At 36.2% G+C, this 25,297-nt stretch overlaps 1 protein-coding gene across 2 annotated transcripts; it reads left to right on the forward strand.

Moving 5' to 3' along the window:
• The first annotated feature begins 1,654 nt into the window (after positions 1–1,654).
• LOC136809322 (IQ motif and SEC7 domain-containing protein 1-like) lies at positions 1,655–24,160 on the forward strand. Of its 2 annotated transcripts, none has more exons than XM_067065843.1 (17): positions 1,655–2,188; positions 12,616–13,274; positions 13,799–14,022; positions 14,398–14,617; positions 15,900–16,089; positions 16,331–16,492; positions 16,753–16,834; positions 17,258–17,290; positions 17,660–17,887; positions 18,179–18,253; positions 18,564–18,686; positions 18,982–19,090; positions 19,768–19,889; positions 20,071–20,098; positions 20,346–20,579; positions 21,013–21,080; positions 22,378–24,160. In XM_067065843.1, exons 1-17 carry the CDS (start codon positions 2,004–2,006, stop codon positions 22,690–22,692), a joined length of 3,057 nt encoding a protein of 1,018 aa, XP_066921944.1. In that variant the 5' UTR covers positions 1,655–2,003; the 3' UTR covers positions 22,693–24,160. The 2 variants fall into 2 exon arrangements, with proteins under 2 accessions (XP_066921944.1, XP_066921952.1); XM_067065851.1 differs by lacking the exon at positions 1,655–2,188 and adding an exon at positions 9,420–9,496 and having other exon boundaries at positions 22,378–23,660.
• The last annotated feature ends 1,137 nt before the right edge of the window (positions 24,161–25,297 follow it).

Here is a 25,297-nt window from a genome sequence, read left to right on the forward strand (position 1 = left end):
TATTTTAATTGATGAACATTTTTCACATTTTTAAAAGGTTCGGATTTAATGCTATGAACACTTTCTACCGCAGAAAAAAAAACTTATTGAACTATTCTCAAAGCAAAGCGCATATCATGGCTTTTGTCCCAATATTTTGGGGAATATTTCATTTCCCGGACTAAGTATTCACTGTCACTCTCTAGTAGAGTGAAGAATCACTGCCACTCTCTAGTATAAAAAGACCAAGAAGCTCTTTCAAAAGGTTATGCTAGTAGTGGAGAGCTCCGAAAGTCACTTAGTTTTCAGATTACTGGTCAAAGTTGGGGCACAGAGGAGGTCTCAAAGTCAAGAGCTTTCTAGACTAGTAAACCACGTCGTTGTATTTCGCTGCAGATTAAACTTGCAATGGGATCTCACTGAATACATTTGGCTTTCCAAACCACTCTCCCGCGGCAATTTCTATTTTTTATAAGAACTTTTTATTACAAGCACTATTCCCGTGTTCTTGTTTCCAAGGAAAGACAGACGCTTGCTAGTCTAAGAGGTTTCAAGTCTTTATTGTTAGAGAGGAGACTTGACGTTTCGGGACCCTTGGAGAGATTTTCTCCTCCAATTTTGGTTCTAAACTTTTTGAAAATAACAAACTTTTTGAAAATAACAAACTTTTGAGGAAGGAAGTTTTAACACCCGGTGTGCGGATCGAGACACCTTGGGCGATTCTTATACGTTTTTTTATAAGTATATACTTTATATTCTTACTCTTTATACACTTTAGTAGTGTAGAGATTATCGATCTTGACTGTCGTCTACGTGATTCCAACTCAGTGTTGTGATTTACTTGGCAATGGAATGTATCTTTGCCCGGGCCAACTAATGCCATGTGAAGAGAATTAGGTAGACAGAAACTAATGAAGCCTGTCGGTGACTGTGCTAGGTATCGATTCCACAATACATCGTGGGTGCGGTGAGTGTCTCGCAAGCGGTCAAGGGTAAGCTTTTCAAGATATGGGTGGAAGTATCCAGGAAAATTACTCATTTTTGCCCGAAAATTTTAATTTTTTTGCTCTGAAAGAGTTGAAAATTTGAAAAAATGCACTGTAAGGGTATGAATTTCACCGATTTTTAAGTGTGAGCGTGCGGTTCTATAAAGCCCATTTTTTCTTCGCACACACCGTCAGTTTGGTAAACCCACTGCCTTCTGGGTCTCTTGCTTTGGTTGAGGTATGCATTATATAACTAGGTTTAGGCTGAGCTTGGGTCCTAACCTAAGAATACCGTAAGAATAATTCAAGATGGTTTTCCCCGAAAAGTTAAAGAATATCCATGATAAAATGGAACAACATCATTGTTATAAAAAAAGTGCGTAGTCCGTCATCACAGGTTGTATTTCAAAGGAGAGCTAAACTGTGATGCTCACGGTATTTACCATACCATTAAAATGGGCGACTTACTAGCAGAATAGGACGAGGGAAATCTTTTTGCAAGAAAGGTCTCAAGCAGGTCGAAAAAGTGGAATAATCGGGAATGTAAATTGTTACCATAGTAATGTCTAAAGGTTATTTTTTAAGTCGCATCCTGTAAGTTAACGTCGCTTGACGTCATGACGTTACTTCGGGCCGTACATAACGACATAAACAAGACAAACGGCCGCCTTATACATGTGACGGAAAATTATAGCCTGTGCACGCACTTCCAATGCAAGATTTGGGTGGAAAACATGAAACAAGAACGAAACTGTAAATAAAAATATTGAAAAGGATTGTGTAAACAAATTAATTTAAAAAGCATTACAGGGCTAGGGAAAAAAGTTATTGGAATACATGTGATTCTTCTGGAGCAGTTTTTCAAGAAAAAGACAGAAAGAACAAGAATTCAAGAAGTTGACCCAAAAAATTCTCTTACAGAGAAGGAAGTCAAAATGGTAGATCTGCTAAAAGTCAACATTTTGTTCATAAATGATTTATATATGCTCTGTTGAGTGTGATCTTTGATTTCCCTGGTAAATTCAACAACAAATTGAGATGCTTCAAACTGCAGACGCTCTTAAATTAATTGAGCAGCTGCAAAATTTTGTTGTTCAACGCAATGAAGTGGTTGAAGAGTTACAAAACCAGTTGGCAAAAGTTTCAGAAGAAAGGGATCAGTTTAAAGATGAAGTGAAGAACTTACAACGTCAGAACTCTGCCTTAAAGATGCTTGTTGGAAGGTAGATATTTTTATTTTGGCTATGTACATTCTTTGATTATTATCAGTCCGTGTAGCTAGGTAAAAAGAGAATGGCCAGTGAAATGTGGCTTTGTCTTTTTGTCAATAATACACTTTTCCTGTGATTGGGAAAAATCTTTAGGTGCATTTTTTGTTAGGCTGGGATCACAGATAACTTGTGTTATGTTCGCGTTCTCCGACCGACTGATAGTTTTTCATCCTTTTCCGAATGTTTTGAGTTGGAAAGGCGCAAAATTGTTGGATTTTTATCTAATTCCATCCATTTCATCCATTCCATCCTTCGCTTCACCCACCATCTTTACTTCAATTATTGATAATCGAAAAGAGGATCCCTATCGTGAGGCCCAATGACCGCAGTGATGGACCGTCTACAACACACAAAACAGCAGGCCATTTATTTTCAATTTCCGAATACAATTTACAAATACAATTTATTTGGGATTTACGCGTAAGTTTGTCTAATATCAACATCCCTGACAGTTAGTGGAAGTACCTTGATTTTAAGCATGTTCAAAGTGCACAATAACAACTTTCTTTTTATTACGGAAACCAAACGAGTGAGAATCAGCCATAAAACTAAAAGTCAGTCACAAGTGTTACGCTAAAGCCAAATCGCGTATTAAGAACAACCTCTAAATTGCCGAGTACAGGATGAAAAAAAATCAAAATTCAAAATGTCGACTAAGCCCACGCTGATAACTATCCAAAATCTTCGTTTTTCAATCAGCTATTGCAACTCAATAAATCAATGAAATAATTTGAAATAAAAAGTAAACAAACCTTGAACCTTTCATGAATCCAAATAAATAAAAGTATTCATCTAAAGTGAAGATTACATTTCAAAATAAAACGATTTCCAAACCAACCTAAAGTCAGTGTCTGCCAACTAAAAATTTCTCTGCGGGGTCACTGGCAAGGAGTTACGATTTCAGACTTTAGATTCCAATTCTTGTATAGGCTACAACTACACTGCCAAATGATCTGTATTACAAATACTTCCAAATGGTTCCATAAGTTAAGAAAATGAAATTATCATCTAGCACAAGGGTTTTGTTTTTAAAAACAAACTTCAAAATAAAATTGTTAATGAACTTGTTACTTAAAATATCACTTACTTACATAATTTATTTATAATATAACCTTTCTTAAATAAATGGCCTCTTAAAGTCTTTTATGTTTGCCGCAAGAAGGGAGAAAAATTTAATTTGACCCCCGGTTTTTTCTCTCTTTTTCTAATTATTTCCCGCATGTTAGTGTAGACTGGTGTAGACACAATGGGGAAATGAAGCGTTTTCATTGGTCTAAAATCACGTATGGTCACGTGACCAGAATTTTTATCCAGGGAAATGCTGTGGCGGCAATGTTTTGCTTTAGTGAGATTGACCATTTTGTTGTTTTGATTTGAGCGGGCGAAATTTCTGTACAAACCAAAATATGGTTTCGTTGGAATACCGGTTGAAACACTTGTGCAGCGCTCCATGGTTGTGACGTACCGCAAGTTGATCTAATATCGACATCCTGTGTGTAATTCTGACACCCATCATTAGAGACAGGAATAATATGAAAGCTTGAAACATTGATTGAAAAAGGATTATTCCTCTCTAACCACTAAGCAAAGGAAAATAGTTTTGACCTTTCTATCAATTTCAGCTGATAAACAGGGTGTCGGAATTAGATGAAGGATGTCAACATTAGACCAAGTTACGGTAGTTTATGAAATTGTTAAGATAAAATGACATACTTTTTAACAACTTTTTTCTACGTCATTTTTTTGAAGCCTCTTTGTAGGAGAATGTGTCTTTCTAGAAGGAATTTTATGATACTTATGGCAGATTAAAAAGACGATCAGAAAACGAAAGCTTCTTCGTTTTTCATTTTTGCATTTATGGGGAAGATTCCCATTTCCGTAAAATCGCAATTCCCCATGGTTGCAAAATGGTGGCTCACACTGGGCCCAAAGGACAAAAGTTTGGAAATAGGGAGTGGGAGAACAACAAGATAGTATTTCTTACATTTTTTGTATTATTAAGGCATTAGTAGAGCTCTAGGGTCACATTACATGAGTTAGAAAATAGTAAACTTCAAATTTTGACTTTCTTTTGAGATTTTTCATGAAAATTGAGATTTGTAGCTTGGAAAATGCAGGCAAAATTTGAACTTTTAAACCGCTAAGTGTCACATCGAAACTCCAGCATTTTTGGAAAGGTTAGCGTCTGTAGTTTTCAAAACAATATATGGTTTGATATGTGACACTTAGCGGTTTTTGAGATATTTGGACATTTGTGGTTACCTTAAGCATTTTCGTGATGAGAATTTTGACTGAAAATTTGAATTTTTTCTCGTTCTTGGATATTTATACTTACTTTTAAGCAATTTCCCTTTAGAATATAATGTCTCTAAAGGTTATCACACAAAAGAACTGATTTACAAGCTGAATTTAGATCAGAATCTTCAAAAATATGCATTTTTCACTTTTTTTGATTTTTCATCAAAATGTGGTTTTCAGTCAACTTTGGAGCCACATAACTTGAGTTACAGATCAGATACAGACTTGAAACTTTGGCATCTTATCAGAAATTTATTCAAGATTCCATAAATCATATTATTAAAGCAAAATTTTAACTTTCGTTTTTTCCCTATTTCCACCTCTGGGCCCACTGTGTGGCTATGGGTAATTCTTTTGTTCTTCTGTCATTTTCTTTATTCTAAGTGGCATAAAGACGCTTCACAAATTGAAGTACTTCCACTAACTACCTTACATAATTCTGACACCCTTCTAAGAGATTAAAAAGCAAGATCAGAATATATATCACTGATTGAAAAAAGATGTTTTCCTCTTTGACCACTAATTAGGGATCAGCGATTCTGGCCTTCATATTATTCCCCGGCTTCAAGAAGGGTGTAAGAATTTCGAGTGATGTTAACATTGGACCAACTTACAGTAAAAACAAACCTATTTTTGGCTTCGTTACCCTCGGTTTTTTAGGTTTACTAAACTTTATCATATAGATAAATCCAAATTTTTGTCAGCATGGGAAATCCTCGGAATTGCTTAACTCCAGAGGCCGCAAGTGTGCAATTTCACAGTTAAAGTTAACATCTGTGTGCAATTGCTCCCTTAAAATCCTGTGTGTATAATCTGTGTGTTTCCATTTCAAGAAATTGCGCAAGCAATCAGCAACAAAAGAAACCAATAACATGGGATCATCCCCCCCAGGAAGATGGGGGGGAATCAGATTTTGGTGCCAGGGGGGAAGTGAAATTTTCAAGCTTGATGGGGGGAGAAAGGCGAATAGGGGGTATATTCAGTCCTCTACCTAGTGGGGGGAGTAATAGGATAAATACAGACCTTCCTGGTGTGTTTGGGCATTCAGGCTTATGAGCCTGTCTTTCTAGGGATTTTGAGAGTCTTTTTTTTGCTATAATAGCTTGCGAATTGAGGCAAGTCTGGGTCATCACTTCGCAACCCTTATACAATACGGCTAGGGGGATTTCCCAATTGGGGGGAGCACAAATTTTAAAGACAGGTGGGGGGAAAAGGCCAGATGGGGGATTTTAGCTCTTATTAGGGGGGACCAAAAAGCTGGAGGACGCCATGAATAATAGATCGAAGAGAAAAGCTGTAAGTGGTCAAAATGGTTGTTTGCCAATCTTGGGGATTTGTCAAACTCTAAATTAAGTTAGCAGGTTTCATTAGCTTTCCTAATCCTACGGTATATAAATGAAGACTCCTTGGATTTGCAAACATGAAGAAATATGAAAAAATAAAAACCCAATGCCCCTGAAAAACTATAGGATTGTTTCATTTTGTTCAATCCAACCACTCATGAAAGCAGCAAACATTTTGTGATCCAATCAACGTGATCAATTATTATTTTATTTTGTCCAATCAAAAAATTGCCATGCGATTGTTTAAAAAGAAATAGATGACAAACTAAAGAATATAGATGAGGTCATGATGATCTGGTTTGATGTAAATAATGTTATATGCCAACATACCCGTAGCTGTAGACGATACAATTCAAGATGCAGCTGCATCTACTCTCTTCTAAAATCATTACTTTTACAATTACAATTTACAATTTATCCAAAAAAATCTATACAGAAGGTAATAAAAATTTTAATAAAAAAAAATTGTATAAATAAGACTATTTTTCTGCGAGCTGAAATATTGGCAATAGCTTGTACCTCAAGAAAAATTTACCCAGGACCGTTACTGGTCCATAGTTTTATTTATACTCATTAATGTTTTTAAAAATACAAATTTTATTACCTACTGTACAGATTTTTACGTATAAATTGTAGCCTTTGTAATAATTTTAGTATTGGTCAAAAATGATGGCTGAAGACATGATATTGAAATATTCTTGTAACATTGAATGTATTTCCTTTTTATTTTTATTTGAAATAGACCAGCGTCCGAGGTTCGGAAAAGGCCTTACAAATGGTTTTCGTAGGGCACCCCTTCGATCAGGGCAAATTTTTGATATTATGCTCCTAATAGGGTGTAGAATTGACAAAAAAGATTTGCCTTTCGAATCTCCTGCAGTTTTCGAGTAAATCGATTTTTAGTTAATCGATAGAACTTAGGATATCCCTGACTGATATACTGTTTCCTACCAGGTCTATCTCAACTTGGGCATGATTATAAACATCCATGCAGCTGGCCTAAATTGTAACTGCACAATTGCAAACATAAGCAGTATATACTTTGCAAGTTAAGCGTAAAATTAAGAGGATTTCAAAGACTGATGCAGTTAGGTCAAGTTCAACCATTATATGGTATTAAGAAAGACCAAAAAGTCAAAACTTTATTTAATTGACCTCCCTGAGTTTGACATGGAAAACCTTTCTTTGTCATTTTGTGTGTAACATATTCAATCACCCATTTCAGAAATATCAATTCATTCTTCTGTCATCTTGTTTTGGAAGTTCCTCAGATAAGGAGAAGGTCTTTATCAGTTTTTTTCAATCCTGGGAAGAAAACTGTTTATCAACAATTTTTGATTGGCTGAATATCTTTATTTTTGAGGTTTTGATCAAATTATTTGCTGCAATCAAAAGATTTCAAGGGGTTTTGATTTTTTTGTCTTGATAATAACCCTACTATAAAAGAGTTACCAAGAAAAATAGAAGTGTATTTTGTAATTTTGATGTAGGTGTAAATCTCTTGGAGTGGACTCAGGCCTAGTTTTTGAATCAAACATAAATTTGTATGTTGGAAGGTTAAAATTTTTACCAGGTCGAAAGAAAGCCACTTACACATGAATTCAGGATGAAGAGAAAGGAACATTTCAATAAAATAAAGAAAAACTCTATAAGCTTTTTAGGATGCATTGACTTCTGTCCATTTTTAACTTATACAGTAAGACTTTGGCCCTATTATTGGAAAATAATGATGGATTTATGACCTAAACTATATGAAATTGATAAACCTTGGCCTTTTTGAAATTAAACATGGTTTTTATTAGAACTTCATACTGAAGTTATGAACATTTTTTTAATCCTAAAAACAAGCTGCATGCAAACAAGAGCCACACTGAGCAAGTCAGGGGGCTAGCAGTTACTCCAGAACACTATGTGTACTAACTGATTTTTTGAGAAACCTGTACCCCACTACCACCTGCTGTCACTAAGTACACTGTGTACTAATTGATTTTCAGGTCAAATGTCAATACACCACCCCCAAAATCCCATTTTTGGCCAATGCATTTATCAAAATTTGCCTTTTTGGAAACTTTTCAAGAGCTTTGATTTTGAAATTATGTTAAAAATTAAACATATTCTATAAAAAAAATGCACAATTTTTGAATTTTTTTTATTTCCAAAATTTGAAAATAATTTTTGATTTTTTTTTTAATTTTGAAAATAAAATCCCAATTTTTTGTAAGTACACAAAATTTGCCATTTGCCATTACCATTTGTCTGCATTTTGCCAATTGTGAAAATGGACCACCACTGTACTAAGTGTCATGGGTGTCATGCACTAACTGCTTGAAACCTCGATGGGGATATTGATATTCACATATTTTTTGGCTGGTCATTTAAATTCTTTTGTTTTCAAGCCACAAAATTCCGTGTTGATGGGAAAAATAGAATAATATTTTCCAGTGAGGATTGGTTTATTTGATTATTTTCAGCGTGGACAAAAATTATAGGATAGTTTTCCACCGAGGATGATATTTTGGCAAAATTTTCTAGTGGGAAGGGGTCCCAGTGGCTCTGTGAGAAGGGGTGTATGTTTTGATCTTAGAAATATTACTGATATATTTAATCAAAAGATATAGTCCAAAGTTTATCACTTATTGACTTCAAAAACCATAAAAAAACAACAACAAAAAAGACCTTTTTTTTAAAGTCAACCAGGGAAAAGTTTTAAGCTGTATTTTGAGGAAGCTTACTCTATAATGAATAAGAAGGCAAAAAAAATCAGAAAAGAAACATTTGTTAAGCCCATATTGCAAAAAGTTCAAAAACAGCTTAAAAGTTGAACAGGTTTGAAAAAATAAAATGAGGTACTCTGTAAAATCTCAGCTAAGTTGGAGCAATCGAAAGAGGTCATATTCTGTATTTTTGTCACTATGGAATTCTCCATGAAAAGTTAAAATTAAAAGCTTAAATAAATCATGAAGTTGAAGTCGTTTTTGGAGTGCTTTTATAAACCCTCTTTCATGCTATCGAACGCATGATTTTGGTGTAGCTCAGTAACAAGCCAATCTACTCTGATTTCGAAAGCTATTTTTGAAATACTGATAGCATTAAGATTGGATGATTTATCTTGAAGTTTTAATTGGTCGGTCATTTTCCCTTTAAAATGTTCCTAATGATCAACTGATGTAATCTAAAGCTTTGTTGTTATAAAAGACTTTAAAGTTGCTCCTTTTTTTATACTTAGAAAAGTTATCTTCAGTCTTCATCGCTTGGTATAATTACTAAATTTTGAAGTGAAGAAGGAAAGCAAATCGTCTCACTATGTGGTATCGTAAATTATTTCGTCGTAAATTCACGAAATTAAGCAGCAAGATTTCTCCTAATACTTCGAGGTTGATATTGTTTGTTTTATTGTATTCCGCTTTGCTCTCTTATGTAACTAACCACCAATTAGATTATGGTTTTGGGTCCTCTTTAACCAGTGTTTAAAAAACTTCCATTAGTTGATTGCAATTACTTGAGTCACTTAATGTTCACTTCGCTTTGTATGTAGTTGTTTGGTTAGATTTCATTGAAGCATCATGTTGGTCTCATCGAGATTCTCATTTATCAGATTCAAGAAAAAGCTGATCTTCAGGTTTCGAAAAGTTTTTTTTTCTTCACAAAATTGCATTTAATCTTTCATCACCCTGTCGAATGTTATATTGTTTTGTTAATGATAGTGTTGTTTAGAGCTGTTAACATATTGCCTATCTTAGTCAGTGGCGTTGTGGGGAAATCTTTCTGGAGGGGCCAAAGTCAATTTTTTTTAAATGGCGCCCCACCCCCCCCCCAATTTTCGAAAGTGGTGCCCTCACCCACCAGTTTCTAAACTTTTACTATTTCATTTGACTAGGCATAATGAGGAAGGAAATATTTAATGGAGAAGAGTAGATATATCTTTGATGAATGGAAAAAGGGAAAAACAGGCCCCACCATGGTTGGGGCCGACTAGAAAATTTTTAAAAATCGACTGCCAAGATACCCTAAATCACTAAATAAAAATAGACAAATTTGACACTTGCTAGAGTGAAAAGAAACTTAAAGAAACAATGTGTAATGCGAGCGAAGCAAGCGGAAAAACTGATGGTTCATGATTTCAATATTGTTGTCAGCAAATTAGTCTTGGGGCGCAGTTAGATTTTCATTTAATAATTATGCTATATTGTACAAAAAAAACTTGTAAGATACCTAGATTGCAAAGAAGTTACCAATTAACTTTATTGCGAGCGAAGCTAGCGAAAAAAAATGCAAGTATTTTAAAATTATCTCAGTAAAATTGGTCCTGGGCGCAATTTAAGGCGCATAAAGTATGATTTTTAAGATTGGGGCGTTTAAAAATCTCTTTTGGCGCCCCTTGCTATTCGGCGCCCCTTCAAAAAAGCTCCGCTGGGGGGGCCATGGCCCCCCCGGCCCCCCCCCCTGCCACAACGCCACTGCTTAGGGTATTTTCTTTTTGTCTCGGTCAAAGTTTAATATTGATACCTTGTTATAACTGTTATGATTTGTGCATTTTGTATACTTATTAGGAAAGCTTTTTAACCTGTAGCTACAGCTAGCTATAGGATAAAATTGAAATTAAAAGATACCTACCAAAATACGCTCTTTAAAGTCACAACATTTCGAAAAACGGATTGTTTTCATTTTTTCCAATCCATTCTCAAGAAGGGACTGTTTTTTTGTGTGTATGCATTGCTTAACTTTCTCTCAAAAGATTTTTTTCAAACGTCCCTCGTTCCAGGTGGTTTTCCATCTGTCGTACCTTCTTTCTTCACCTCTTTTCGTGACCAAAATGTTCGTCTAAAGATAAAACGTACTTAAATTCTAAGAAAAAAGCTCCATTTGCTTCTGGAGTACTCAATTCGAAAATTGGAAATATGAGAGTTTAGACGAAGAAGAATTTCAATTCCTGTTAGACTTTATAAAGAAAAACATTGAATGTTTATAGAAGTACATGGAAACGGCCGACTCTCTCGAGTGTTTTGTTTTGATTGAATTATTATAGGAAGTTTTTGCAAGACAATCTAAACAAACATTCGTTGGTTCATCTTGAACAGACTGTTGGTCGAAACATGTCAATTTTTTGTTTAGGCGAAATTTCTCTTTTTCTCTGTTATGTAGGGAAAGCGTACAGAGAGTAATTGAAACTTTTATTATGACATGAAAAATGGACAGTTAGTTAGTGTGGAGTTTTTGTACGTTTTTTACATTATGAACTTTGGTGACATACACATACACACTTTTTATGCTTTATAATCTAAAATTTCATTTCCACCACAATGTCTATATTTTGTTCCTTTTCCACCATTTTTAAATTATGTCAGGGCTACTCATTTTTCCTGAATAGGAGAGTTGTTTTCATACCATCTTGAAATATTGGTGTTGGTTGTCCCAAAAAGAAGATGGTCTCTTTTCATGCCTTTGTATGAAAAAACTTTCTAATGTTATTCCATTACATGTTATTATTTATTTATTTTTAACTTGTTTGAAATGAAGAATTTTTTCATATCATCGAAAAAGGTAGAGACAGCTTTTAAAAATATCATTCGTTAGTTATGTTATGTCTTTCTATTTCTCTCATTTTTTGTTTTGATAATGTTGCGGTCGAGACTTTTGATGCTTCTCTTGTCTTCACTTCATTCTTCATGCTGAGATAATGATACCAGATAAAAGAGAATGGGAAAGAAGATGTAGAAAGCTCATTTTTAGGCTTTTCTTCTCTACTGAAGCTTATTTAGCACTATTCTATAATCTTTTTAAAACTGTGTTTTCGTTCTTGAATTAGATTTGAAATTTAGGGCAATTTTTTCAGATTAGTAAAAACGTTGACGTCTTTCTTTGGAAGTATCAGACTAGGTTTTACTGAGATTTTGGGACAAAGTCTTCAAAGAATTTGTTTTCTTCCAACGTTTTATTTACGTCTTCACAAATTCAGTGATTCAGTGGCCTTTCTAATTATTTTGACTAAATTATTTCAGTTTTATGTTACTGTATTCAAGACTACTTTCAAGAAATGCTGCTGATTACATGGTAGATCTACAAGCAAATATTTTAATGAATATCCAATTTGTCTGAAATTATAAGTATCTCTTGATATTAAATATCCCTTTGACAAGTTAATAGATACATGTCAACTATTCTGGTTAATTGTCCATGACAAATTGCATTCAAAAATAGTGATGTGACTTAAAGTTAAGCGTTGTCATAACTTAAAGTCTTTGACATTCACATTAAAATTCTTTTACGCGTAAAACACACATAAGTCAATGTAAACCTTCCACTCTCTTCCTCGTTTCATTTATGTTTTTACCCTCGCCGGACTAAATTTCGGTTCTGATGTCATCGTTTCTTTCTCAAATATTTGAGTTTAGTATACAAAAGTATGTCTGGCTTAACTCAAATTCACCTCTAAATTTGTCATCCATCTTTCACAACACTTCATACCAATTTTAAAAAACTTTTTTTGTATTTGGGATAGTCAAGTGTAATGTTAAATAATTAGAATTCTGACACTCAGAAGATCTTCGGCTGCATTAACTCGACGATTTTTGTCTCTTATTGTAGATTATTTGTGCTTGGAAACGCTGGAAACCAAATGAGAGATGTCTGTTTTAAAGCTCCTTTCCCTCCGACCCTCCAAGGTTTTTGCGGATAGAATTTCAATTGAGATCTTTTTACCTGAACCACCATTAAGCATCTTCCTTATTTTTTATTCAGCCCATCCGATGGAGCGTTGAGCGGCAAAATGATTTTAACGCAAACTCAAAGCGTCAACAACAACATAATGCTTGATACAGGTGGGCGACCGACCACTCCCGATCGTGAAACATCATCACATGGAGAAAGCACCTCATACAACACTGTCAACGAAGAGCGAACCTCAAAACAACAAGAACCTGAACGAAAGTCCAAGCCTGTTGTTAAAACACCTAGCAAAAAGCTTATCCATCGCACCTCGTCACGCGACCGTGCGCGGCCGCATCGTAACGACAGTGCTAATCTATACGAACTCTCAACTGACATTGCAGAGAAAGCTATCGAATGTTTAGAAAAGAAATACGGGGGTAAGGAAAAAGCGAACGGTGCTGCGCGTACCATACAACATTCATACAGACATTGGATACTAAACAAAGGTTTCTTGAGGGTACGAGCTTATTCTGGACGAAGGCGCTCATTAACCATGCCCGAAAAACAATTTCAGTTATTGAAGAATAAATCGTTGGTATTTTACGGGCCTGAGAATCCGGTGATGATAGTTGATGGAGATTTTGAATTGAACAATATCGAACCTGACGCACGATCTATTGACACGCTCGATGACGAGGATGAAGTGAGAGAAGAGAAACCAAACATTATGGACCTCGCTAAGGAAGAAGGTAATTCTTCGATTCTTAGATACCTAGAAAATTCTCCTTGATTGTGGATACCCACAATAGCGTGGAAAAGAGATGGTTGTGATAGTTGTCTTACCAAGACGTTCCATTTTTGTTCTCTCATAAACATAGTCGGGATTATTCTTGTGAAGTTGCTTTTTTTAACCGGGTGTTTCAAAAGAAAGTGTACAAGTTTGGATGGATATTTCGAAAAAACTGAGAGTGTCATAGATCTAAGCTCTCTTTTATTAGCAATAGAAAAGTGCAATAATTTTTAGTTATGAATCCACGTGTTCAGAAGTTATGCAGCAAAACCTAAAGAAAAAGCAATATTTTTAAATAAGGTTGTTATAAACAACACCCTCCTTTCTTTCTAGTGTAAAAGAGAAATATTTTTGACTCCAAATTATCCTCTTTCTTTGGAAATACCTGGTAGGTACATCAAAAATTTGGTTTATAAAAGATTTTCTATTGTTGAGATTCTCCTTAGCTTTACTGTTCTTCCATCACCACTATTATTTCACAAGGTATGCGAATGTATTCACAATCAACAGTGGACAGTGATGACAATGATGAAACATTAATCGGTGATGATGTGGAAGAGAAAGCCAAATGTCCTCATGAAGAAGAAAAGGTGGCGAAGGAAGATGAAGGGAAAGATGTGGTTGATCAACGTTCCTCAACTCCGAACTCCGAACGCATCGTTGTTACCAAGAAAGAGAAGAAAGTCATTACTGTCACCAAAGTGAAGGTTGGTTGGTCTTTTTACCTCAATTTATATCATGCTCTTGTGGTGTATTGACGGTCATTGTCAAAGCCATTTAACCTTGGGACAGCCTGGGGATTTCAAAGTGATTTAATGTAGCCGGTGTTTTCTGCGGCGGAGTCGGCTAGATCTTTGTCTAGAGCCTTACTGAGAAGTATCGAAGTAAAACAATGCTTTAACCATTCTTAATCGTGCGGTCAAAACTGTGCGTTTCAAAATCATTTCATTCATTCCTTTCGGAACGGTATTTGCTGTAAAGCGAGAGAGCGTATGAGATATTGTCATTTTATGTAGAATTTTTAAGAATTTTTTCTGAGAGTACAGAGAATGACGAGAGTATTCTGCTCTCACCAATTTTAGGACGACAACGAGGAACGTCTGATAGTGACCACCAACGAAGAATTGATTGTCAGTGACAGTGAACAATCTGAAGATAACCTAGACGAAGATGTTGATCGAACGGTCACGCAAGGCGGCCACACCGACGAAGGAAAAGACCAAGGGGATAGAGTATCGTTGAGAAGTACAATCTCAACTGGTTCAGAAACGTCTGAAAGTTCTCAATATGATATTATTGATGGTAAGACATCGTTCTTTTTTTTTTAATGTCACTTTGAATTTTACGAGATTGTTTGTTTTGTTGTTCTGCGACGGAGACGGTTAAGTTTCTTATTTGTCTAGATCCTGATCAACTGAGGACGGTGGTAAATCAGTATCTTACCGTTCTCGGTTTAGCAGGTCAGAGCTACGGGTTAGTCCAAATTTCTTCAGTCACTCCGCCGTCTTTATAAGTGCAAATACTTAAGCTCGCTACTATGGTCCAAAACAGGGATGCTACAATTTGTAACCATTTGGACGCTCTTTTGTCCTGTATGACGTCTATTTAGAGGTTGGGAATGATTGTTCTTCTTCATTTGTATTGTTTTTGTACAAACCGCAAGTAATCGGGTTATCTGGCAGATGTTTTTCTGGTGTGGAAAAGAGAGAAATATCTTGTAGAATAACTCGTTTCTTTTTCCCTATATCCTTCAGTCTTTTCTGGTTCTTTGTCCTGTGCTATCTCTCTTTCTCTGGTTATTTTGTTTTGTAATATTTTCTTCGGGTGAAGAAGCGTCGAAATGGTACACAGATAGTGTGCCACATGCTCAAATCTTAGGTTCATATATAAGGACGTATCTTAGCAATAAGGGTATCAGGCCTTCTTGATCAATATGTGGGTCGAAAATGAACCTTAAAAAGGGAGCAGGCGTCCGTCCCACCTTTTTTATAAAGTTCTGATAGTGTATTATTTTTTCTATATCTATTTACGTCCATAGGGGAGGCTTTTTTTAAAGGCAGGCTTTAGTGTGGGAGTTTAGTGGAGAGCTTAGTGCGGGAGTTTAGTGGAGAGTTTAGTGCGGGAGTTTAGTGGAGAGTTTAGTGCGGGAGTTTAGTGGAGAGTTTAGTGCGGGAGTTTAGTGGAGAGTTTAGTGGAAGACATTCAAAACGCAAGACCTTTCCCGACCTGAAAATCATGAAAATGTGTTCAGGACAGGCGTCAGTCTCCTCCCGGACTATCTTCCGGACTTGCAGTTTAAAGACAGCTCAATTAACTACGTCTTACAAGGCAACAAATGCAACTTCCCTTTCCCTTGGTCTCGCCAAGCATATTTTATACTCGGTTCTTTTGACTAGAAGTTGACCAATTAAGAGAAAATGATCAGTGTTAATTGTAGCAGTCCGGGAAAGGAATAGCGTCCATAACTTTTGAGTAGTAACTACCGTGGGGTAATTGCACGAACCTATCACAGCCCAATATATTGTTCTGCTATACACTTATTTTTCTCTAAATGATAATGTTCTTCCTTTCACCTTCTCCTCAGATTCGAGTGTAGTGACGGTTGTGAGTAAAAGCAGCGTGAATTTGCAAGACGGTTCCAAACTAACAGTGGATAAGCTATACGATGATTCGCCTGATGGAATGTCCTTCAGTACACCACAAGATGAACCCGATGACATAGACAAAGCTATGCACAAACGACAATTCAGAATCGGTGTCAACCTTTTCAATTGGTCAGTATCTCATTCCAACAGTTTAAATGAAATGGGGGCTAGAAAAACCAAATTTTTAGAAAGAGCCCTCTCTCTTTTTGGCCTGTAATTGTCTGGGTGGTGATATTGGGACCCTGGGGACACTATTCTTATATCAAAAGGTTTATTAAGCAAGGTCTACTTTGTCTATTTGGCTCCAAAATAAAAAGCTTTGATATCTCCAAACTACAAAGCAAACATAGTTTTGTGTTTCTACCTCCAGGAAACCTGAAGTTGGCATTCAATACCTCATCGATAACAGTCACATCAAGAGTGACGTCAAAAGTATCGCCAAATTCCTACGCAAAGAAACCACAGTCTCCAAGCAGAAGATCTCCGAATATTTCGGCAACCTTAGGAACGAATTCAACAGTCAAGTTCTAGAGTAAGTCAGCTACCTCATTGTTGATTGATAGTGCTACATGAAATCTTCTTCTCTTTCAGTGGTTTTGGGCTGTACTCCAGAAAGTTGGACAAAAAATAGTTGCGTACTTGAAAACGATGTCTTTTGTATGCGAGATTTTTGTTGACACCCGGAATTTGCCGCCCAATAGTGAACTAGTATAATTGTAAGGGGCCGCTCATTCCGTCTATTCGTTTGAAGTTCTAACCATGTGACTAATTTTTTACTTTTAACATTTTCAGGGAATTTGGAAAATCTTTTGATTTTGTCAACAAAGATGTGGACGAAGCTTTACGGCAATTCCAGTCTTATTTCAAATTAACCGTGAGTGTTTGCAATGGTTTGTTTTGCATCTTTTTTATTATCCTTCAGGAGCGTGATGAGTCGACCAAATTGGAGTAATATGGGGAGGCAATTTTCACAAGTGGGTGTATTAACGCCCCCTATCAATGAACATAATTTTCGTCGTTAACGGTTATCCATATGATAGCGGGCGGACTAAACTTTGGCTCAGATAACCATAACCATGTTAGGGGGTTGGGTGCCCTACCTTGATACACTTGAGTGAGGGGAGGTCTTTCAGACCTTTCATCTAAGGTTGTGATGACGTTGCTCACATGAATCGATGCTCGCGAGAGCAATTATTGACAGTGTTTATCGCGGGATAGGGTCAAACAGAGCAAAATCCACAGAGCTTGTTTTTCTCGGTTTCTAAAAGTCGTTTGCTTTATTCACTTTCACTTTCAGGGAGAAGCACAAACTGTCGAAAAGTTTTTGCAGGTTTGTATATTGAGTGGTAGTTGATTATCTAACAAACGTCCTCGTTAAAGTGATGGATGTAATGTTCTTTATTGAATACTATGCATCAAATAAATTGCTCGCCCGTGCTCATATCAACCAATATGTAGTGGTACCCACTTTGCGGGATAACTCATTTCAGCATTTTGCATGAATTTTGACGAAAAAAAAATTTCGATTGACCTTTTTATAAATTAGTCTTTAAGTGTTTTTAAATAAAGTAAACTTATAATGAGATCGCCGCAGATCAATTGCCATGGTAATATTTTGAAAACGAGGTTTAGCTGGTGATGTAGTTTATGAAAAGGTCTATCAGTGGTTTAGCGCATCAATTATATTTTTCATGGACAGGTATTTTCAGATCGTTACGTTGAGTGCAATCCAGGTCGCGTATCAGACAATCCGGATACTATCCTCCTACTGGCGTTCGCATTGGCCATGTTGAACACGGATTTGCACAATCAGAACGTCAAAAGACGGATGAGCCCTGAAGACTTCATGAAGAACTTAAGAGGAACAGATAACGGAAACGACCTGGATCAAGAAATGTTGAGGAATATGTACATTCGTATTCAAAAGGTATTGTTCTGGTTTTCGAACCAGTGAAAATTAGATGATATTACTAATTATATGTCCAAATTGCTGGTCCATGGGAAAGAAACTCCATATAATTCAAACTCACTGAAAGGATTTTATCTGTTACCTGACAGACTTAGGGCGACGGTTAATCAACACATTGAACGTGTTAACTGCTGGTAATAGAAAATCCTTCCAATCACTCCACCGTCCTCAAAAGTGCAAATACATAAACTCACTAATTTACACCGCGAACACGAATTTTTAATTTTCTTCTTGTTTTGCTTTGTTCAGAATGAATTCGCAACGGGTGCTGACCATACAACGCAACTTCATCAAATCGAGAATAGTTTTATTGGAAAGACACCTGTAAGTCAAGTCTTGTTTTAAAACACTAAACTATTTCTCGGTGAATCTTGCAGTGTTGCCACATTGATGAATTTGATATTTTAAAGTGTTCGGTGAATAAAAACACGCCAAAGCCCTTCGAACAACTACAACTGTGTAAATTGAACTGAACAATCAAAGGAGAGATCAAGGGAACTGAGGAAACTCTAGTTTGGGAGGGGGGCTGACACCTTTCAACAATTAACCATGTATGTATTCCTTGTATCTTATTAACATCATATTTTGTCAATACAATGCAAAAGTAACAAAGTTTGCACATTCTTTCCTGTAGAGTCTAGCAGTACCACATCGGCAGTTCGTCAAACTGTACACTGTGGAAGAAGTGCACGAGACCAACCGTAAAGACAAACAACTTCATAACCGACTGGCATTCTTGTTCAATGATCTACTCATTGTAAGAAATTAGCATCAATATTCTTTTCACACCACCAAAGCCTGGGTAAAGAGATATTTCTTGGAGTAAAAGTACAACCTTTTAGAAAGAAGATGCTTTTTTTTTGAAGACATTGCTTGGGTAATCCTTGATTGAAACGGGGAAGATTTTCCTATTCCTCGTAAAAAATCCCTTTTTCAAAACGTGTTTTATCTTAGGCTGTTTTATCTGTTCCTTAAGACTTCCGATTCATTAGATTCGGGTTATTCCCAATTCCCATGTAATCTTAAGTATTTTAACATGATTTTTCTTACAGCTTGCCAAACCACGTGGTAAAGGAGGTAGCCATGGAGCAGGTCACATGTTCACGTGTAAAGCTTCTTATCCTCTACTTGGTAAAAAAGTTGCAGAGTTTAGCAACGAACGTAAGTAGTCCCCCTTTATCTAATCTAACCTCCAGTGTCCAAATCCGTATTTTGTATATGCCTAATTATTATATTAACATCGTCTTTATTTCAAGCTGTTCAACAGTTACTTTTGACTTATTGAGAAGAGATCGCAATACACCTATCAACCCTTAGCACTGTCAGCTTTTATTAGGAGACTCGTAATGAATTTACATTACAAAAGAAATTATTTCTTGGCACACGGTATTTCATGCCTAGGGTCTTCACTTGTAGGGTCTCCACTTGCATTCGAATTATATTCGAAATTGTATTCCACTAAATTGATATTCCTTTTATCACTTTAATGCAAAGGGATCTTACATTTTTCGAAAGAGCGCTCCTACACTTATGTTTTCGATACTGTTGCCAAAAAGAACTTTTTTTTAACAGTCTCCTCAAAGGCTGACCGCGCCGCTAAGAATTGATAGGTGTGTTTGAAAGAGACACCAGGCAAACAGGCTTTTCAGGAAGTTTTAGATATTCAAGGTTGCCTTTTTAAAGTTTCTAAGAGTACATAATCGTAAGTGGCAAAAAGTCGAGATAAGGCCTTATTTCGACTTTGAAAGTATGACCCACACACATTATCCAAGATTCCACAGCTTTAACATAACCAAGAAATTATCCATAAATTATACATTATTCTTTTCCTCCTTCAGATTATTCACTGGGTGTACTTCTTGTGGGGCGGTTTGATAACAAAGTGGTTGCCACTTTCAACATGAAAGATGAAAAGACGAGGCGTTCTTTTGTCGACGAACTGGATGAATATATAAGAGAGGTAGATCTTTCTCGCAAAAAGTCTAATTTCTGCATAAGCTAGCTGAGAATTTGAGTTTTGTCTTGCTTTTTTTAGTCTAATCTATGCTTGATAGATTGGAATGTATATATTTGAAGAAATTCTAAAGATTACACTAAACCAATTCATCAATCTACATCATTTCAATTTTGTTTCGTTTTAGACCACTGGTATGGAAAACATTCGTTTAGGTACGTGAAAAGCTCTTCTTAAGCATCTTTTCTTGATCCAAAACATCTGAAAAGGCATTAAAAATTATACATCAAATTATTTAGGTCTTGAAGAGGCAGTTTTTTTACAAACTCGTGATATTTGTAACACCTTAAACATTTGAGACAATACAACAAGTTGTAAACTCAAGTATTTTAAGATGAACAGCCACGTGCCGTTGATTCATGTTACCATCCTAAATCATTGGTCCTTTTTATCATTCGACAGCACTTAGCAAAGTGAATCAATTAACGTGGCACAATCGAAGGAAGGACGACGGCCGTACCAAATCTCTTCTCTTACAAGACTCATCGTCATCATCCAAAATGGAGGCCGGTGGAGCGGAGACGACCAGTCTAACAGACCTTCGCATCGGTTCCAACCATTCCAACGAAGGGGAGAGTAATCAAAATAAGATCATGACGTCAGCTTCCATGGGAGATATCAATGAAGTTGAATCAGGTTGGTATTTCTGAAAGCCTAGTCTACCCTCTTTTGAATTACGTCTCGTGCAAACTTAGAAGTACTTCATCAGCAAATGCTTTTCAATTTTTTTAAAAAGTCGTATACATACCGCCACGTAGCTCCTTCTTGGGAGGGGTTATTACAGCGGAGTCTCCATAACTCGAACATGCACGGGAATTGAAAATTGTCGGAGTTGTGGGAATTTCGAATTAAGGAGACTGATTTATAAGGCATTGTATACTGAAGTGACAAATAAACTTAAGGAATTAAGGAGACATTCGAATAAAAAAGGTTCGAGCTCTGGAGACTCAACTGTATTTATGTTTGTAGTTATTGTTTATATATCACGAAAGGGAAAATAATGACATCTTGTTGTGTCAAATGGACTATCTGAATATTATAATATGGATATCTTCTCTCTTTACTGTAGATTCTGAAGACTTTGAAGGAATGCAAAGAACAAACAGTGCCAATTCACTTGGACCTCCCAGGAACACTGTAAGTATCGCTTGAAATGATTAGGTTCGTCATTGCACTTTGCATGCTAATGCACAATGAAAGAATAAATACAGAACATGATTTATTGTTGAAATCTTTTTACAGACATATGTATGATAAAAGAAGACACTTTTGGAGCACGATTTGCATTTGCACAAAATTTGCACAATATTAGCATGTATAAAACACATTGTCGCATTTGCAATACCTTTTTCTAGCCACAGTCGCCTACAAAACCTTCGAAAACTGGATTTCTTTACACCATTAAAGAAGTGGTCCATTCGCCGAGTTTGCGCCGAAAACACTCGTCCTTTTTACGAAACGATCGGTCGGCACCGAAAGAACACCGACGTAGCATGCCTGTGATCTCTTCAAAAACGAGTAAGGCGTTGTTTGGATGCATGGTTTTTAGAATATAACCAACATGCTAACAAAAAATGCTAACAAACAATCCTTCTTTACTTATGAACATGACTGACAAAAAAGTTTTATGTTACTCGTGACGTAATATTTTATGCGCAGACTTCTCTTTACGCCTCTCTGGAAAAACAGGCGCTACAGGCAATTGTACAGTCTAAAAAAGAATTTAACTTTAAATTAAACACAGCTATCACTGTGTCTCACTCACTGACATTCTGCTGATTGGTAGTGCGAAGGTTCAATCACAGGCCTGCACCGCAGTGGAATGTGTTCGAATCCCAAGAACTAGGGAAATATGTAGATAGACTCTCTATCTTTACTCCGAATTTAACTCATTTCGTTCTTTAGTCACTTACGACACGGAAACTAATAGACCTGTACAAATAATGATTGCGACATGAGTACCATGAGTTGAAGTGTGCACTAATGTAAAATGATACAAAATATATAAGATCACAATACGCAACTAAAGAAGTTCAAATCCTCAAATGGGCTCAACTAATTCAAATCTTTGCATGGTGAACTAATAACTCGGTTCAAACTAATTTATCTAACATTTTTTTACCTGAGAAAGTGACAGGGAGGGGCATCATCTTGATTTTTTAATCCTGAAAGCTGACTCCTAATACAATTGCACCCCTTAAAAGTCCCCTAAAAGCTGGGTTAGTGTTTGCAGTTTGATATCTAGAAATTTTTTCTATGGATCTAACCTGTCATTAACTTTCGTAATTGTCAAAACGTTTTCTTTTCTGAAAGCTTCATTATGAAATTATCTTCAGAGATGTTTTTGTTTCTTCATCGAGACTTTTCTTTGATATAGTTTAGTGTTTTCAAAGCGTGACTTACAAAGCCTGATTCTCTCTTTTCTTCTTCATAGAATTTTAGCACCACTAAAGGCTCGTCTCAACAAACGGGCAATGGTCACTCAATGTCGCGTACCACATCCGTCAAAACTTTATTCGGCCATTGGGCGCCCAAATTCCGTAAATCGATGACGTATAATGACAGTAGACGCCGTGGTTCGTCCTCTGCCAACGAAACTGACACGCCACTTATAGGGCGCGACCGTCGCCATCATTCACACTTACAAGCTCGAGATATCTCGCCCTCACCGCCCGTTAAAAGGAACCGAACACCCTCGGTGTTATCTGAAGGATCGAATGCCGAAAAACGTAAAAGTGCTTTTCTATGATGAATTGGTCGATCCGTGCAAGTATCGAGTAAATCGGGTGATGAAGATCTCCAAAAGTGTGGGGCTTTGAATCTTTCCTGAAACGGTCCATGAATTCAACACCTTCGCAACTTCCGAGATAAATTTCTTGATGATTTGACTGGTGTTTGATTTCAAGAATCCTTTTGTTGAACGGGGTAATAAACTCGCAATGAACTTTCAATAATAGACAGTAATTAAAATGCAACAGGAAGAACCGGATTCACAAGAGGGCGAGTATAAATCACTACACCTTACTACACACAACAATTGCATATTTTAATTGAAGGTAGAAAGTATCTTTTCCCAATGTTTGATTTCGGAAACTCTGTTGGGATGGACTATGATCACACGGATTGGTCGGGAAACATCCGAACCTTCAGCCTGATATTTTCAATGAAATTTGGTCAAATTTATTTTGAGCAAATGCAACTGCTGGGTGCAATTAGACACAAAACGTTTTATAAAGTAAAATACGGCAAAAAATGGAATTTCGTAATGATAAAAATGATGTTTTATAGATGAAGGTTTTTAGTTTGATTCACGTGTAAATAACAGTAGAAGCAATACAGCAATAAATCAAAGAAAATTACAAGACGACACAGCACTGGCTAAGGAGGGTTTCAAAAATTCTTTAGTTATCATTTCTAAGTTGGAATTTTAAGTTGTTTTATAATATGGATTTAGACCAAGATTTTGCATCTGCAAAATCTGTTTTCAGAATAATTTCAACTTCTCCTTCTTTCAGAACACCTTTGCATATGAAAATGATGACAATTTCTTGATCTGACAAGTGTTCGAATCTCCTCCCATTCTAAAACCGATAATGTACTCATTTCTATATCAAACGTTGAGGTTCGAAATCTTGGTTTAGCCTTACTCTTTATATAAAACCTTGGTCTGGCAATGTATTGTTTTAGCTTTTTTTTCAATTTTCTTTTGTAACAAACGTTACCAAAATCTCCTCTTGGAATTGGTCTATTTTCTAATCACATGATCAAAAAGTTAACAAAATAGATCGATTTTGGTACGTAAGCTCCATCTTTTAACAATAAAAAGAGACAAAAAAGCCTTCCAGACCAGTGTTTATGGTTTAGCAAATACATGAAGGCTAATCCGAATTGTAGTACAGAATATTTTGAGACATTCTGTGCGAAGTATTAAATGATGAATAATTCTACCATCCAGTCCTTCTTTTTACACACCTTTAGTTTTTTTTACAATAAGATTTACTTTAGTAGAATGTTTGATACGGTTTAACTGATTTGATTTGAAGTAAGATTATTTTATTATTTTTTGTTACAATTATACTTTTTTAGCATTATAAAAGGAAAATAATTATCAATTTTTCGTAAACAATAGCAATAGGCGACGTTTTTTAAGAGGATAAATTATTGCGAATGATGATAAAAGTACAATCCATTGATATAAAGACACAATCAAACTGAAATTCCGATGTTTCTTGTATTTCTGTCGTTCTGTATATCGGATGGTCCATGTCCCTGAAATTCAATTTGACAGGCCTTCTTTTCTTTTTTGGACCTACCTCCTGGTACCCCGGTGGAGGTCCTTTAAGTTAACCCATGTCCGTTCGTTCGTCCGTTCGTCTGTTGCCAGCTTTTCTCAGGATTGGCTCATTAGTTTTTTCTGATTTTTGGCACAAAGATGCAAAATGGCAATGCCCAAAATGTAACGGAGCCCGATTTTCGAAAAAAAAATATTTCCGGCCGAAAATACCGGAAAATGCCGGAAAAACTGTTTTTTTGGCATTTTCTCGAGATTTTATCATTAGTTTTTTGTGATTTTTTTTCTCAAAGATGCGTATTAACAATGCTCAAAATATGGCAGAGTCCAATTTTTGAGAAAAAAATTATTCCAGTCAAAAATGCCGGAAATATGCCGGAAATCACCGTTTTTCTGGATTTTCATTGGATTTTGTTCTGAAATCAAACTACAATCATGTCGTTATATTTGAGAAAAAAGGGAAATCCACCGGGAAGTTTTGAAACCACAATCGATTTGTAAGTGCTCCAAAGTAGGTTTGAAGGGTAGAGTTTTAACACTAGACTTAAGACTCAAAAATAGTCCAATAAGGCTCACAATATAGCCTGGAAGTCTGCCAAACCCTCCCAAATTGAAATAAAAGATAGCCCAAAATCGACTTTCACGCCAGAACTTTAAATCTTGAAAAACGTTAAAATAACCGGAATTCTCATTCTATTTCGACCATGATTGTACACTGTAAGGGTGAGAAAAGTTTGGTAAGATAGTAAAATGCACTGTAAGGGTGCCTTTTCACTATATGTTTAAGAGCTGCACTGTAAAGGCTAAGGCTAAGGGTCTGATTTTGAAAGCCAATTTTTTGGCGGCACATACCGTCGTTTAGAAATCGAGTGCCACCCCCCCGGGCTTTCAGGTTGTGAGTTTTGAGTTTGTCGACTGACAATCCCATAGGCATCATAGGGGGGGGGGGTTCATGGTTGGCGGAGGAGCGGAATCGGCCCTTTTTTCGGACGGAGTGGCGGAATTTGGCGAAAATTTTGACGGAATTACGGAAATTGGGTTCTCTGACGGAGACGGAAATTAG

This window comes from Clytia hemisphaerica, unplaced genomic scaffold (assembly GCF_902728285.1).
Source record: "Clytia hemisphaerica strain Z4C2 unplaced genomic scaffold, Clytia hemisphaerica genome assembly, whole genome shotgun sequence".
NCBI classification, from domain to species: Eukaryota; Metazoa; Cnidaria; class Hydrozoa; order Leptothecata; family Clytiidae; genus Clytia; species Clytia hemisphaerica.